We start from the raw sequence: 14,245 nt of genomic DNA, 5'->3' as shown, positions 1-14,245 counted from the left end.
GAGGAATAACTGAGCAGCCCCTCATCCAATGAGCAGTGAAATCCTCCGGATCCTCCTGATCTCAGGGATGCCCCTGAGGAATAACTGAGCAGCCCCTCATCCAATGAGCAGTGAAATCCTCCGGATCCTCCTGATCTCAGGGATGCCCCTGAGGAATAACTGAGCAGCTCAGTTGAACAAGCAGACGGGCCTCAGGCTTCATTCCGGAGCCATCAAGCTTGAGGCAAGCTTGGCTCTCTGTGATCCATCTGGGGGATACTTCAGAGACTTAGCTAAGGGAATACTCAGTTCAGCTCAGCCCCTAAGCTATACATTGGTGGCATCCCTTGGAGCTTACTGAACCAGGGAATGCCGCTCAGGATCAGCTGAGCAGATGGATCAGCCCTTCCTCAGACTTCTTTGCTCAGGAATAAATGCTGAGGAAGGCTTAGTTTGTCTGCTCAGTTCCTGATGATCACGTAATCAGCTGACAAACAGAAAGAAAAGGGAAACAAATGGGAAACAAAAGGGAAACAAATGGGAAACAAATGGGAAACAAATGGGAAACAAATTGGAAACAAATGGGAAACAAATGGGAACAAAACAGGAAAATTTCAACGCTCACATAGTTGTGAGCATCAATTTTTGCCCCTGTGAGTGTGATGACCAGGGGAAGAAGGAGGCATAAACACCAAGCTCTGTGTAGCCTAAATCATACGAGGTATATATCTACTTAAGTATTTATATGTCTATATGGAAAAATGTGCTACAAGATTTTGAGTTTCTTTCAATGAGAAGCCAAGCCTGACACAGATGACTTACACTTTGAGCTAAGGAGACATGAAGTGATCAATTTCTCATTGGATTTTCAGAGGCTCCAATGACTTTTCTATTGAACCATTTGATCTTATCAAAACAAAGTTGTCCAAAGTTCTTGATCTCAAGTTGTCTATTCACTCTTGTTTGTGTCCAAAGGGTTCCCTTGAGTGAAATTGGCTTTTTCTTCTGTTGCAAAACACATTAGGCATCTTGTTTGGACATATAAGCCCAATTCAAAGTTTTGTGTTTGGTTACATTGTAGTCCAGTAAGGACCCTGGAATACACCCACGGAGGGTATTTGCAAAAAAAGTGACCTTTTGTTGACGTGGTTTTTCAGTACTAAACTGCACTTCATCAAGACCTACAGGAGCGCAAAAAATGCACCAGAATGAAGGCTTTCAAATGCACTAGCTCACGGCCTGGTAGCACCAATATTACCTAAGATATATCAATGTAACACCCAAAAAAGGGCCAAAAATTGAGGATCGGTTTTTGGCCTTGGAGGTCAAAAAAACATTGTGCCATTGTGATTTACGCCGCCGTGAGACACAATGCCGGGCTCTGTCTGATCTCATCTGATAGGCCTACCCCATGCGCATCTTTTGAAGTGCTCTGCAGCTTCATAGAGGTACTGATGCGTAGTGTAGAGGTAAAAAACTGAAAATCATGCTCCGTCAGTACCCTCCGTGGGTGTATTCCAGGGTCCTGTCTAGTAGTAATGGATGGTAGAATGGCAACATCATTTAGTGGATTTTGAAAATCATTGTATGCATTTGCATGATTTTGTTGCAGATTAAGGCAAGTATGTGCGCAAGGTGAGGATAAGATAAATTGAGCCTTGGCAACTCAGCAAAAAAATTAATGTATCTCCTGCCTCCCAATCAATGGACAAATAAATTATTTCTCTGAACAAAGATTTCATCACTGAGTCCACAATGATAATGAATCTGTTTTACATGCACTTTCACATCACCCATGTTGTGGTACAACCTCAAGAATGCTGCACAGGGGCAAAAAAAGATGCTCACATAGGGGTGAGTGTTGATATTTTTGTGTTTTTTTCATTTTTTTTTTCAATTTTACTTACCTTTTCTTTCCTATTTCTTTCTGCTTGTCAGCTGATTACGTGATCAACAGGAACTGACAAGATAAACTAAGCCTACTTCAGGCTTTATTCCTCAGCAAAGAAGTCTGAGGAAGGGTTGATCCATCTGCTCAGCTGATCCTAAGTGGCATTCATTCCCTGGTTCAATAGGCTCCAAGGGATGCCACTAATGTTTAGCTTAGGGTCTGAGCTGAACTGAGTATCCCCTTGGACGGGTCACATACGGTGTGGTGATCAATTTATGGGATCAATTAAAAAATTCACAATTACCAGTTTACCAGTTTATTAGCAGGATTCAGCAGGAAAGAAAATTTGAAATGGAGGTTTTTGATTGATTGAAGCTCTTGTAGGCTTATGTATTGGTCATTAGGTCAACATTACATTGTTTTATTTCACATTATACATTAAGATCATTATAGTTTATTTACAAACTTATTACAAAAAGAAAGAAAGAAAAACATAAGAAAAATTTGAAAATATAGGTACATAGGTTGGAAAATGGTTTTTAGGTTAGTAAAAATAAAGTTATGGGTATTATGAGATTAGAATATGAAAGAACAACATTATATTATACTATGACAATTTTAATCTTCAAGGTTGATAAGTAGAAACAAAAGTTATTAGGGAAAAGGTACTTTTTCGAAGTTGGTAAACAAGAGGTACACGTGTAGTTTGGTTGTGTAATAGTGGTAGTGATGGAATTTAAGGTTGCCAAGAGGATTTTCCGGGATTTTTAAGGTTATAGATGATGATGTCATATTACATGAGCAAGAAAAAGAGAGTAGCAGCTGTGGAAAGTGGAGAAAATAGGTGAAATTCGTGGAAAATGGAGGTTTTCAGCTAATTACATATGTCACACGACGTCAGAATAGGTTGGTAGATGGCTCATTCAACGCAGAAGAGTGGATTACATAATGTACAAACTTTAAATCATTAGTAACGGAGGTGTGTGTAAAAAGTTATAAGGCAAATAAAGAATTGGTGTGAATCTCGAATTTACAGTCACAAGTCAACATGTAATGCTCAAAACCTTAACTTCACAACTCAATATCTTACTCATCACTCATCAGAAGTAGGTCATGTAGGTGTCAGAAATGATCAGTAACACGTGGGCTACAAGATGCACTTTAGTAATCAAAAATTGGAGCACATCTGAAAAAATTCGTAATCTCAAAAATTGGGTTTCAGCTAGTTTACAAGGAAAAAATCACCTGTATTCATCATAAGAAGTGCTGTACATCATATTATTGCGTCATTGATCACTTTTAGCTGTGAAAATTACATCATTTATTAGTAACAAAATCATTACATTGCGTCATCATAGGGTTTTTAGGGAATTTTGGGCGGATTTGATTGGTTTTGAGGTTGTTGACCATTGTAAAAGTTCTAGTACATTGTTATATATACTTTGAGAGGGTTTTGGGACTGTTGTTCCCCTTTTTTTTTCTTTATCATTTACACCATTATTATTTTGTTTATCATCATAAACTTATTTTAATAGTACCTGGTCACTTAAATACGCCCTTTATTACAGCTATAAAGAGAAATTTACTTTAGTATTATAGTCATAAAGACTTATTTGGGAATAATATCAATCAGATATTGCTTATTTTCTTTAGTTATCAATTGGGAATAACACTATAGCAGTGTTGATAGTAATACAAAGTGTGCTTTTGAAGTTAAAATACGTGTGAAGATATATTTCTCTGGTGCCTTATCAGTACTCAATACAACAGAACTCTTTCTGATTGTGTTGTTTTAGAAGAGCAGTCCTTAGACAACTTCTACTAGTCATTATATTAGTAGATTATCCTCTTCCAGCTCTGTATATCCCTTGTTGGGTTATAAGTTCTACAACGGCCAGCCTTGCCTCAGGCTTCAAGGCTCCAGAATGAAGCCTGAGGCCCATCTGCTCAGTTGACCAAAGCTGCTCAGCTATTCCTCAGTGGTGTTCCTGAGAGCAGAAAGATCCAAAGGATTCCACTGCTAATTGGCTCATTAGGGGAGGCTCAGCTAGTCCTCAGGGGCATTCCTGGGATCAGAACAATGCAAAAGATGTCACTGAGTATTGGCTGAGGGGCTGCTCAGTTGATCTCAGCCCCTCAGTGGAACAGCTTTATCCAGGGGACATCACTTAGGATTAGCTGAGCGGCTGAGATAAACTGAGCAGATGGGATGGCTCTTTTATCAGGCATCATGCCTTAGCAAGGAAGTCTGGGGAAAGTCTGGCCCATCAGTGAACCAGCCGGAGGATTCCACTGAGTATTTGGCAAGCAGCTCAAATGGGACAGCCCCTGTGCAGGCTTCTTCACTAAGAAATGAAGCCTGAGAAGGTATAGTTCATGTGCTCATTTTCATCTTGAACAAATTGCTGAGTATTTAGTGACTCATGAGCTGATCCTGAGTGCTCATCTGGAATCAGTTATTGCTGGTCCAAGATGGAAATGAGCCTTCTTGAGAAATGTCAAGCAAAATATGAGCAAAACAGGCTGATCACCTAAACACAACCAAAATTGTGAATTGAATGAATCTGAAAGAAAATGAATCTTTTTTGGAGACTTCAAAAAAGTCTACAATGCTCACATACATGTGAGCATCACTTTTGGCCCCTGTGAAGGGGGCATGTTTTGTCAGCCCTGGGTACATACACATGTACCCAAAGACTAACTTGTAAATATAAATATTATTCATAAAACCCAAATACATGTACATATATCTTAGAAAAATATGTAACATGTAATAAGATATGTATAAAACACTAATTACATATATACGTAATCAAGAACTAATATGTAACATATAAGATTACATACAAAAAACAATAGTAACATCTCATAACTCAGTATCAAGAGTTAAAAATGCTTATATAGCATAAAACACTTAATGACTACTGAACATAACATTAAGTGTAAGTAATTATACAAATAATAAAAATAATAACTATAAACCTAATATTGTAACACTTGTGTATATCACAATATTAGGTTTAAAGAGCTGAATATATAAACCCAAACTCAGTTCATCCTCAGGGAAGAAACCAAGTTTATACATACCCATTTCTAAAGAACCATCAAGAGTTCCAATAGAATAAAGATCAAGAGTATTACAAATAGTAATACTAGTGATTCATTCTATACTACCTTGATTATTCCAGACTAGATCCAAGTAAGTTATATACTTCCCTTCTGGATCCTCTACTTCCCCTAAGTAGTTTCTGTACTAGGTTGGTGACCTCTGAGATAATAACCAATAGGTTGGTGACCTCCAAGATAATAACCAAACAGGTTGGTGACCTCTAAGAGATAACCAAGATAGTGATCTTCATAATCACTCTTTATCCAATTACCAAGAAGGATATTGGAGAACATTGGGATCCTGTTCTCATCCCTTAATTAATTGTAAATCAAATCTCTTCTTTAAGAGTCAACTAACTGTAGTCTGCCAGGATTTGTCCTAGCAGACTCTTAGTTGTTTCCCCTTCTACTACTCTCCTCCTACCCATATCATCTCTCTATCTTTTCTTCCTCTACTCTTGTAACTAGTTATACTCTGAAATATAATAATATTATTATACTTCACCAAATACCTAGTCCCAATACTGCCATTTAGTGAGTGTAGCCTCCCTTTAGAGAGTCACTACCCTCACATGTTTCCCCAACAATGTCTACGCCCAAGCCACACTCTACACAATAATACTTTTCAGCCAAGGTGTCAACAGGTTTGACCAAATCCCCTTCAGCCAATATGATTTTTTTGCTCTTCATGCTGTGAGTCATCAAGCCAAAAACATGATTTGATACAAATGCCACAAAGATTGCTGTGCCAATGCTGAGATTCATGATGATGTCTACCTGGGTGACCAAGTCTTCAATACGGAAAATTGTGAAGGTGATTTTGTTGAATGTTTCAAGACTTACTGTGATGCTGCAGCCACAGAATTTGATTGGTTTCTTGCAGAAAGCAGTGATATCTAGGCCAATCAAAAGGGTAAAGTAAGGTACCATAAAGTATGAGCTTGGTTCATGTCGTGAAAGAGATTCTACAATTGGCAGATGAAAATTGTAGGGAAACATACCCAGGTGAGTGTGTAGGTTAGAAAAATAATTCAGTAGGATGATTGGATTGGGAACAAATCATTAGCCAATCAGTTGACCTTTTATACATGTTGAAGACTGCCTGAGTCGCTGAACGTTAGACTCTTCCTGATCATTGCATCACTCTCTGCAGAGTTGTATCATGTTGGATTTCAACATGTGAACTCATGCCTTGCATGGTGGGAAAGCTGCTTTCAGGCTTGTTTAATACATGTCCTTGACACTTCTAGTCTCCGCTTGTTTCACATTTTGAGATGTACAGATTAAGTTTCTAATTGTGCAGAAGCTGATTGTTGTGCAACAAGTATGCCCGTTGATTCTTTGCCACATGTTTTTGCATTCCATTGAGATTGCTTATATTGATTGGTCTTTGGAGTTTCCGGTGCTGCACCTCAAAAGTCTCATGGTCAGTGGAATGCATAGAGGAAAGCCATCACCGCTGCTACAACAATCAAACACTTATGTACATGGATTGGTTGACTTGTCTGTGATCAAGATGATCAGGTTTTGGATGCAAGAATAGAACAACAAATTGACATAATGATAGACAGAGTATATCAGTTTAATATGTACACAACCTATATGCAATCATCAACCTTACCTGCAACTGTGCATGACCATCCGCACTGTGCATGATGCTCCATGCACTCTATGTTTGTGTAGGGGGCTGTAATCAAAAAATTATGTACACGTACCAGTGTGGTGACCAATTCATAGGACTGATCAAGAAAATAAAATCACAGCATCAGTAGTTGATTTGGTAGTTTCAAGGCAAAAAATGTGTTTTTCATATTTTTTTATTCTATTCTTTGGTTTCCATCCAAACCCCCATTGATTAATAGATCCAGAAATCAAATAAGTGACTGTTATGCAGCTGATATTCATGAAAAACTATCCACATCTCTGAACAGGTTCAAGGCTTGACTCACAGAACATTGATATGGGATTTGACTGATTGAACTTCTTGTGCCTCACAAGAGATATATAACAATGGCACTGGTAAATTTGTGTGCAGGATTAAATGTGATGAAGCTTGCATATCTGCTGTTCACATTCACATCAAAATCAAAAGCAGGATAACGAGAAAAACCAAATTCAGATGGTTTCACACCTCTTACCGTATTCATTCACAACTTCATGGATGGGAGAATGGCAACATTATTTAGTGGATAGTGAAAATCATTGTATACATTGCATGATTTTGTTATGGATTAGAGCAAGTATGTGCACAAGGTGGGGATAGGGTAAAATGGCCCTTCACAACTCACCAAACAAAATTCATGTATCTCCTGCCTCCCAATTAATGGATCACAAAAGTATTGCTCTGAAAAATGATTTGATCACTGATTCCACAATGATAATGAATCTGTTTTACATGTGATATCACACCACCCATGTTGTGGTACAACTTCAAGAATGCTTGCCACATCTTTCCCCAATGATTGCAGAAAGGCAACATTTTAAACAAGAAAACTTTTCAGCTGAGTCATCAATGGGTTTGACCAAAGCCCCATCAGCCAATATGATTTTTTTGCTCTTCATGGTGGGAGTCATTAAACCAAAAACATGATTTGATGCAAATGCCACAAAGATTGCTGTGCCAATGCTGAGCTTCATGATGATGTCTAATTGGGTGACCCAGTTTTAGATGCGAAAAACTGTGAAGGTGATTTGGTTGGATGTTTCAAGACTCACTGGGATGCTAAAGCCACAGAATTTGATTGGGTTCTGGAAAAAATCAATTGTCTCTAGGCCAATCAAAAGGGTAAAGTAAGGTACCATAAAGTATGAGCTTGGTTCATATTTTCAAAAAAATTCTACAATTGGCTGATGAAGATTGTAGGGAAACATACCCGGGAAAGTGTACAGGTTAGGCAAAGAATTCAGTAGGATGATTGGATTGGGAACAAATCATTAGCCAATCAGTTGACCTTTTATACTTGTTGAAGACCACCTGAGTTGCGGACTGTTAGACTCTTCCTGCTCATTGAATCACTTTCTGCAGAGTTGTATCATTTTGGCTTTCAACATATGACCTCAAGCCTTGTATTGTGGATAAGCTGGTTTCAGGCTTCTCTGATGAATGTCTTTGACACTTCTAGTCTTTTCTTGCTTCACATTTTGGTATGCACAGATCAAGTTTCTTATCATGAAGAAGCTGATTGTTGTGTAACAAGTATGCCCATTGATTCTTTGCCACATGTTTTTTGATTTCCACTCAGATTGCTTAAATTGATTGGTCTTTGGAGTCTCCTTTGCTGCACATCAAACATCCCATGGTCAGTGAAATGCATAGAGGAAAGCCAGCACCACTGCTACAACAATCAAACACTTATGCCGACTTGTCTGTGATCAAGATTATCAGGTTTTGGATGCAATCAGAGAACAGGAAATTTTTATCATGATAGACAGAGTATATCAGTTCTTGATAACATGTACACAAACTTTATGCAATCATCAACCTTACCTGTGACTGTGTGTGACCATCCCCATTGTGCATGAGGCATCATGCACTCTCCATTTGTGTAAGGGGGCTGTCATCAAATAATTATGTAGATGTGCTGGTTGATGTGTGTCAACCTCAAGGGTAGGGTCATGTACCCCTCAGGAATACAAGTTGAAACACTCACCATGAAAGAATAATTCAATGACATGATAACCAAAAAAACTCCTTTATCATGTTTCAAAAGCTATGATGTGTTTTGAAGCATCCACATCTAAAAATCGTGTTGATTTGTTCTGTCCAGAATTTTGTTCACCAAACAAATCAAAATCCTGTGATGGAATTGTGACAGAATTTCAGTTGAGTACAAAATGTATACATGCGTGCTGGAATTATTACACAGCTAAGCTAATGATTCTGATTATTTTTGCAAGATCTGACAAGAAAATTTGCAATGGCTGACCCACCTTGTTTGTAGCATTCCGGACAAATGATGATGTGCCTGGGCCATGATCTATTCAATTACCAGGAGGATTGGTTTAAGTCCTTGGTGGCAAGCCACCACATTATCCTGAAGGGTCTTTATAAAGAGATTACAGTATTGGAGTTGATTAAGAATTAGATCAGACTTCAGTCTTATGAGGAGACTGGTGTATGATCAAATGAGAAGTCACAATCTGGAATAAGAGATTGTGAGAAACACTATTGTTAAGTTTGATGAGGAAAGAACAACAAGTGAGAGAAAGAGTTGCTCTTATAAAAGGAATCCTCAATACAATAGGTGACATCATGATGTTGAAAAGAAAACTACACAGGAATGCGCTTTTAGGCATCATGCCAACCAATGGACAACACTACACAACATTCAATTTCTATAACATGATCTTCTTTTTCTCTCTTTCCATATCACCATTTGATTATTTCAACATATCTCCTCTTTGTTTTCAAAATATCAGAGTCTTTGAGTACCAAAATCCATGTCTTGATCTCAAAGAAAGCAATTTTCATCCTGAATTTGTTAAAATCCAAAGACAACACCTCATTTGGTAAGATATTCAATTTCAGCAAGTTCTGAAAAACTGATCAAATCAATGATTTAAACCAAACAAATTTTCACTCAATCAATTGCATTGAGATTTTCCAAACCTCATCACAGAAAATGTAACATGATGAATAACTTACAGACTAATTTCTCAATCCTCTTGAATTTGATTTTCTAATGATTTTCCATCAGATGGCTAATCATATCAAAGAAATCCAATTATACCAAACCCATTTCGAATCTCAAGCTACAAATAAAACTACCATAGCTTAGACTGAGTTGAATGGAATGATGCAAATCAACAATGTGAATTGAATGACATCAATTGTAAGCTCAAACAATTGCCCAAAGCTATGTTTTGAAGAGGATCTGGTAAACCCCAGACCCAACGCAACTGATAGTTTAGGTGGTTATAATATTGACTGACTCTATGAATTCAGTGGTCATATGACCAACTTGCTCATCTGTCGAGCCTGTGAAAGATCGCCCCGATGTGTAAAATAGAGTACTCGAGCCTCACTGATCCGCATCGGTGCTCGGGTAGCCAAGTACACTTTGTTTTCTCAAGTCTTGTCTCAGCCTGACGCTTCTGACACTGCGGGAATCAACTTGTTTGAAACCCGATTGAGAGGAATTTCGGTGTCCGGGTTTGAAATTTCCTCGAATTGTGAATCTTGTTCACAACTCGTTTGCATTATGTTTGCCGATTTCCCTCGAGTACCCTAACATACAGGGCACTTGCAAAACCTGTGATTCCAACCGTTGGACTACATATCTCACCGCTCTTGATGTTCCCGCTGAACTGCTTTTTTTCGGTTGATTGAGGCCTGAAGAATGAGGATGAAGGTGAGGAATGGTGAAAGGGGATGTTGCTGTATGATGTGACTGTACATCCACGGGGCCAGCCGAGTACAGAGTACAGCCCGAGGGGAATCGGCAAACATAATGCAAACGAGTTGTGAACACAATTCACGATTTGAGGAAATTTCAAACCCGGACACCGAAATTAAGCTCAATCCGGTTTCAAACGAGTTGATTGCCGCAGTGTGACTCACAACAATCTCAACTTGATCAACAATTCAACAACCAACATTCATCGATCAAAATGTCTTCTTACAACGAAACCAAAACCCAACAAGAATCGAAACCAACCAATGAATCTCTTTGGGTTTTAGATCCATCAAGTGGTCTTTATTGGAACAGCTCGGCCTCTTTTCCCTTTTTTTAACATATAACTTATTCTTCTTTACGCAAGCTTCAGTCAAACTTACGAAACTCCCTATCTTTTTTTTCTCTTGTCTTCATCAAATCGACATTACCTATTAAAACCTACAACTTTTCAATACGAAATCTTGATGGAATTTTCTAAATATATCAGGCCATCAACGTATATGGGCAAGACCGGACGATCGTGAAATTGGAGGTTGGAAGTATGTAGACGAAGAAGGAAATCCAGTTGAATCAACTTCTTTAGAATCAGAAACACATAGCCATTCACGTGTAAGAGTACAATATGAAGACGTATCAGATGGAGAAGATGGAGAAGTACAAGCTAGCTCGAATGAAATTAACCAATCTAAAACAGAAACCTCAGAACCGATAAAAGTCCCATCATTACGTTTAAGAGTTATCAAACCACATCGAACCAAATCTATCTTAGAATTCAAAACGATTTTAATTTTAAATGAAACTCAAAGTCCCATCACTATAGGTAGAGATCGAAGATTCGATTCAAGTTTAAGAATTAAAGAGATGGAAGTATCTAAAACTCATCTTACATTATTTTCAAATACAATACCAGAGGAAGAAGAAGGTCAAGGTTGGTATATTGTAGATAATGGAAGTACACTTGGAACTTTTCTTTCTTTTGCAATTCATGATGATAAGTTGAAACCGATCAGATTGTCTGAAACGAAACAAGCTAGCAAACCTTTTAGATTATCTCACCTTGAGTAAGTGATCTTTTGAATTTGATTCAGAGTTTCCATTCGAGATATCTTGCTCATCATCCTCTCTTGATCCATTTTCGAAGTCAAATTTCCATCTCTTCACCGACCACTCCCATCGTTTCATTCGAAGTTCATCTACATCCAAAGTTTCCATCATCGTGTGAATCATGTGCACTTTTATCAGATGAAAGTAATCGATTAAGACTCAGTACCGATCCCAGCACCGATTCTCGAATGAGCACCACCACCACTTTGAAAACCAAAGATGAAGAAGAAGATTATGCAATGACACCACAAGATGCCAAAGCGAACCGAGAAAAGAAACGAAAGACAGAGATGTCAAGACTACGAAGTCAATTCTGTGGGGGACCATATGATCGACCGGCCCAGAAAGCTACTCGAGCCAATCTTGAAACCCAAACAGAAGACAAGCTTTTGATCGAAACTGATTTAGAAAGTCGACCTGTTCCAGCAAAGTATATAGACCGAGCCAAATTACGTAGACAAACGAACCCAGCTCGAGGACCGTCGCGTAATGAACGAGCTTCACAGCAATCTGATCCCAACCCACCTAAACCAGAAGAAAAGATCGACCCGTTCAACGCTGAATCCAAAGGAGCCATCTTATTATCCAAAATGGGAGGAGAAAGAGATCAAAGCAAAATGGGAAGAATCATAGAAGCCAAAACAATAGGCATCAATCAAGCTGGATTAGGTAGTAAATCATTGATTGTGGGAGTCGAAAGTTTAAATGAACAACAACAATCTAGTAATGGTGCTCAAAGTGATTGGAGAGAAAAAGCTCGTGAAGCTAGTTGGAAAAGGTATCATGGTGTTTGAAACTTCAAACAGAATGTTTTGTTTTGATCACCATATGGGTTTTTTATGCATTTGATTATGTGATTTTTTCAGGTTGATTGGTTTTGCTGTTGAATTACATCACAGAGTTTGAATTGGTAAGGTTTGAATTGAAGTGTAGTGTATTATGATTTTGGAGTGAGTGGTGTATGATTTGGAGGATGATTGTTATGAATTGTTGATTTTTTTTGAATTTGTGTAAAATATGTTTTGTTAAAGAAGTTCTTACTACTACCTACCTTAGGTCTTGATTATTTTTTGATTGCTTTTTGATTTTTTTCATTATTTTTAGTAGATTCAGAAGGTTATCAAAACTTTGTTGAAGATTTGTTTTTTTGAGTTTGTTTTCAAACTGTCAAGTTCTTTATTGTCAAGGTTAAAGGGACCTGTGATATGTATACAAGAGGATCAAAGATGATGATCCAGAGTTTGAAGATTTACACATCATTCTTGGTTCAGGGTTGATTAAAATGTAGTTTTTGATAATGTAGTGTTTTGATGATGCTTTTACAGTTCATACCAGATCAGCTTTCGATTTAGTTGATCAAGTGAACAGTTTGAATTAGCACTAAGTCAATTGGCTTTGAGAGGAGAGATGGATGATGGGATGGATTGGTATTTGCTATGTAAATAGTAGGCTGTGTTTAAATTTAGTAATCAATCAAATCAGTTTAAACTGAGATTCATGTCCACACCCACCAGTGCCATACTTTGAGACTACTCTAGTGTGTGTGAGTATGAGTACATAACAACTTCTAACTTAACAACCAAATCAAACTCAAACAAAATTCCAAGTTCTGAATCTTTTGACCCCTTTTACTAGGAGTTGCTAATGTGTTATTATAAAAATGGGAATGAGGATAGATGTTGGGCTTTTGTACATGTGTAAAATACTGACACAGGTTGAACTTTTTTCATTATTAATATTACCACAGCTATGATGTCATCAATGTTTAAGTAACTGTTAAGGCTCAGGGTTGGGTCTTTGGGACTGGAGTGAGGAATCCTGATACTGTCTAGTCCTATTATGAGATTGTCGTATGAAGGAAAAGGAACAACATCTAGCTAGTGGTGTGTATACAATATAGTGTTCAATCTGTGATATGTATGTGTTAGACCTTTCACAGACGGACTCGTAACATTATCCCGCCTTTAATGCCCAAGCTCCCTTTTGCAAGCTCTGCAATCTCCCCCCCGGGCAGCGTTAAAAAACCACTTGGGAAAAAGCTTAGCCCTCTCACATTCTTCTCCGTGCCTTTTTCTTCTTTTCAGTGTTAGGAAATCGCTTCTTGAATTCTTTTAATAAATCTTTACAATTCTTGAGGTTTGATTCTGGTTCCCACGAGTCATGGCTTGAATTAAATCCTGTCCAATTCACTAAATACTCCTTCCTGTTTCTTCTTACTCTACAATCCAATATTGCTGAGACTTCCCATTCATCTTCACCTTCAATTTCAATTGCTGGTCTCTTGTCCTGTACCCGTTGTTCAATTGTATCTGGATTGTGCTTGCGTAAAAGTGAAACGTGAAAAGTATTATGTATCCCCTTCATAGAGAGTGGAAAGGTTAGCGCGTAAGCAGTGCTTGAGATTACTTTACTGATATTGAAAGGACCAAGCCATCGATGTCCTAATTTGGGGCTTGGTCTTGTGGTCGTAATATTTTTCGAATCTAACCAAACTTCATCTCCCTCTTTCCATTTTGGGTTTTGTCGTACATGCTTGTCGAATTGGTGCTTCATTGATTCCTGTGCTAATTCTAAACAAACTGTCAGTTCTTTTTGAACGTCCTGAATCAGTTTTAGTCGTTCTTCTACTAAAGGGATGCATTGTTCTGACGACGGAATTAGGTTAAACATTGGATTGAATCCGTAGTTGGCCTTAAAAGGCGATACTCCTATTGACTTGTGGTCCCGGTTGTTGTACGCGAATTCTGCCGTTGGAAGCAGTGCTTCC

General features: G+C 38.1%; 3 protein-coding genes across 3 annotated transcripts; 1 reads left to right on the top strand and 2 right to left on the bottom strand.

Annotated features, from left to right (window-relative positions):
* Positions 1-5,509: 5,509 nt before the first annotated feature.
* Positions 5,510-5,743, bottom strand: MELLADRAFT_124517 (uncharacterized protein; the record flags this gene model as incomplete). Its single annotated transcript, XM_007418189.1, has 1 exon — positions 5,510-5,743. One exon carries the CDS (start codon positions 5,741-5,743, stop codon positions 5,510-5,512), a length of 234 nt encoding a protein of 77 aa, XP_007418251.1.
* Positions 5,744-7,408: 1,665 nt separating this feature from the next.
* On the bottom strand, positions 7,409-7,615 carry MELLADRAFT_124516 (uncharacterized protein; the record flags this gene model as incomplete). The annotated part of the gene is made up of 1 exon (XM_007418188.1): positions 7,409-7,615. One exon carries the CDS (start codon positions 7,613-7,615, stop codon positions 7,409-7,411), a length of 207 nt encoding a protein of 68 aa, XP_007418250.1.
* A 4,462-nt stretch (positions 7,616-12,077) lies between these two features.
* On the top strand, positions 12,078-12,683 carry MELLADRAFT_73591 (uncharacterized protein; the record flags this gene model as incomplete). Its single annotated transcript, XM_007418159.1, has 1 exon — positions 12,078-12,683. The coding sequence occupies one exon, from the start codon at positions 12,096-12,098 to the stop codon at positions 12,270-12,272; it is 177 nt and encodes a 58-aa protein (XP_007418221.1).
* Positions 12,684-14,245: the final 1,562 nt, after the last annotated feature.

The sequence above is a fragment of the Melampsora larici-populina genome (assembly GCF_000204055.1).
Source record: "Melampsora larici-populina 98AG31 unplaced genomic scaffold MELLAscaffold_86, whole genome shotgun sequence".
NCBI lineage: Eukaryota > Fungi > Basidiomycota > Pucciniomycetes > Pucciniales > Melampsoraceae > Melampsora > Melampsora laricis-populina.
The sequence above is the reverse complement of the archived record's forward strand: the minus strand, read 5'-3'. Positions and strand labels throughout refer to the sequence as shown.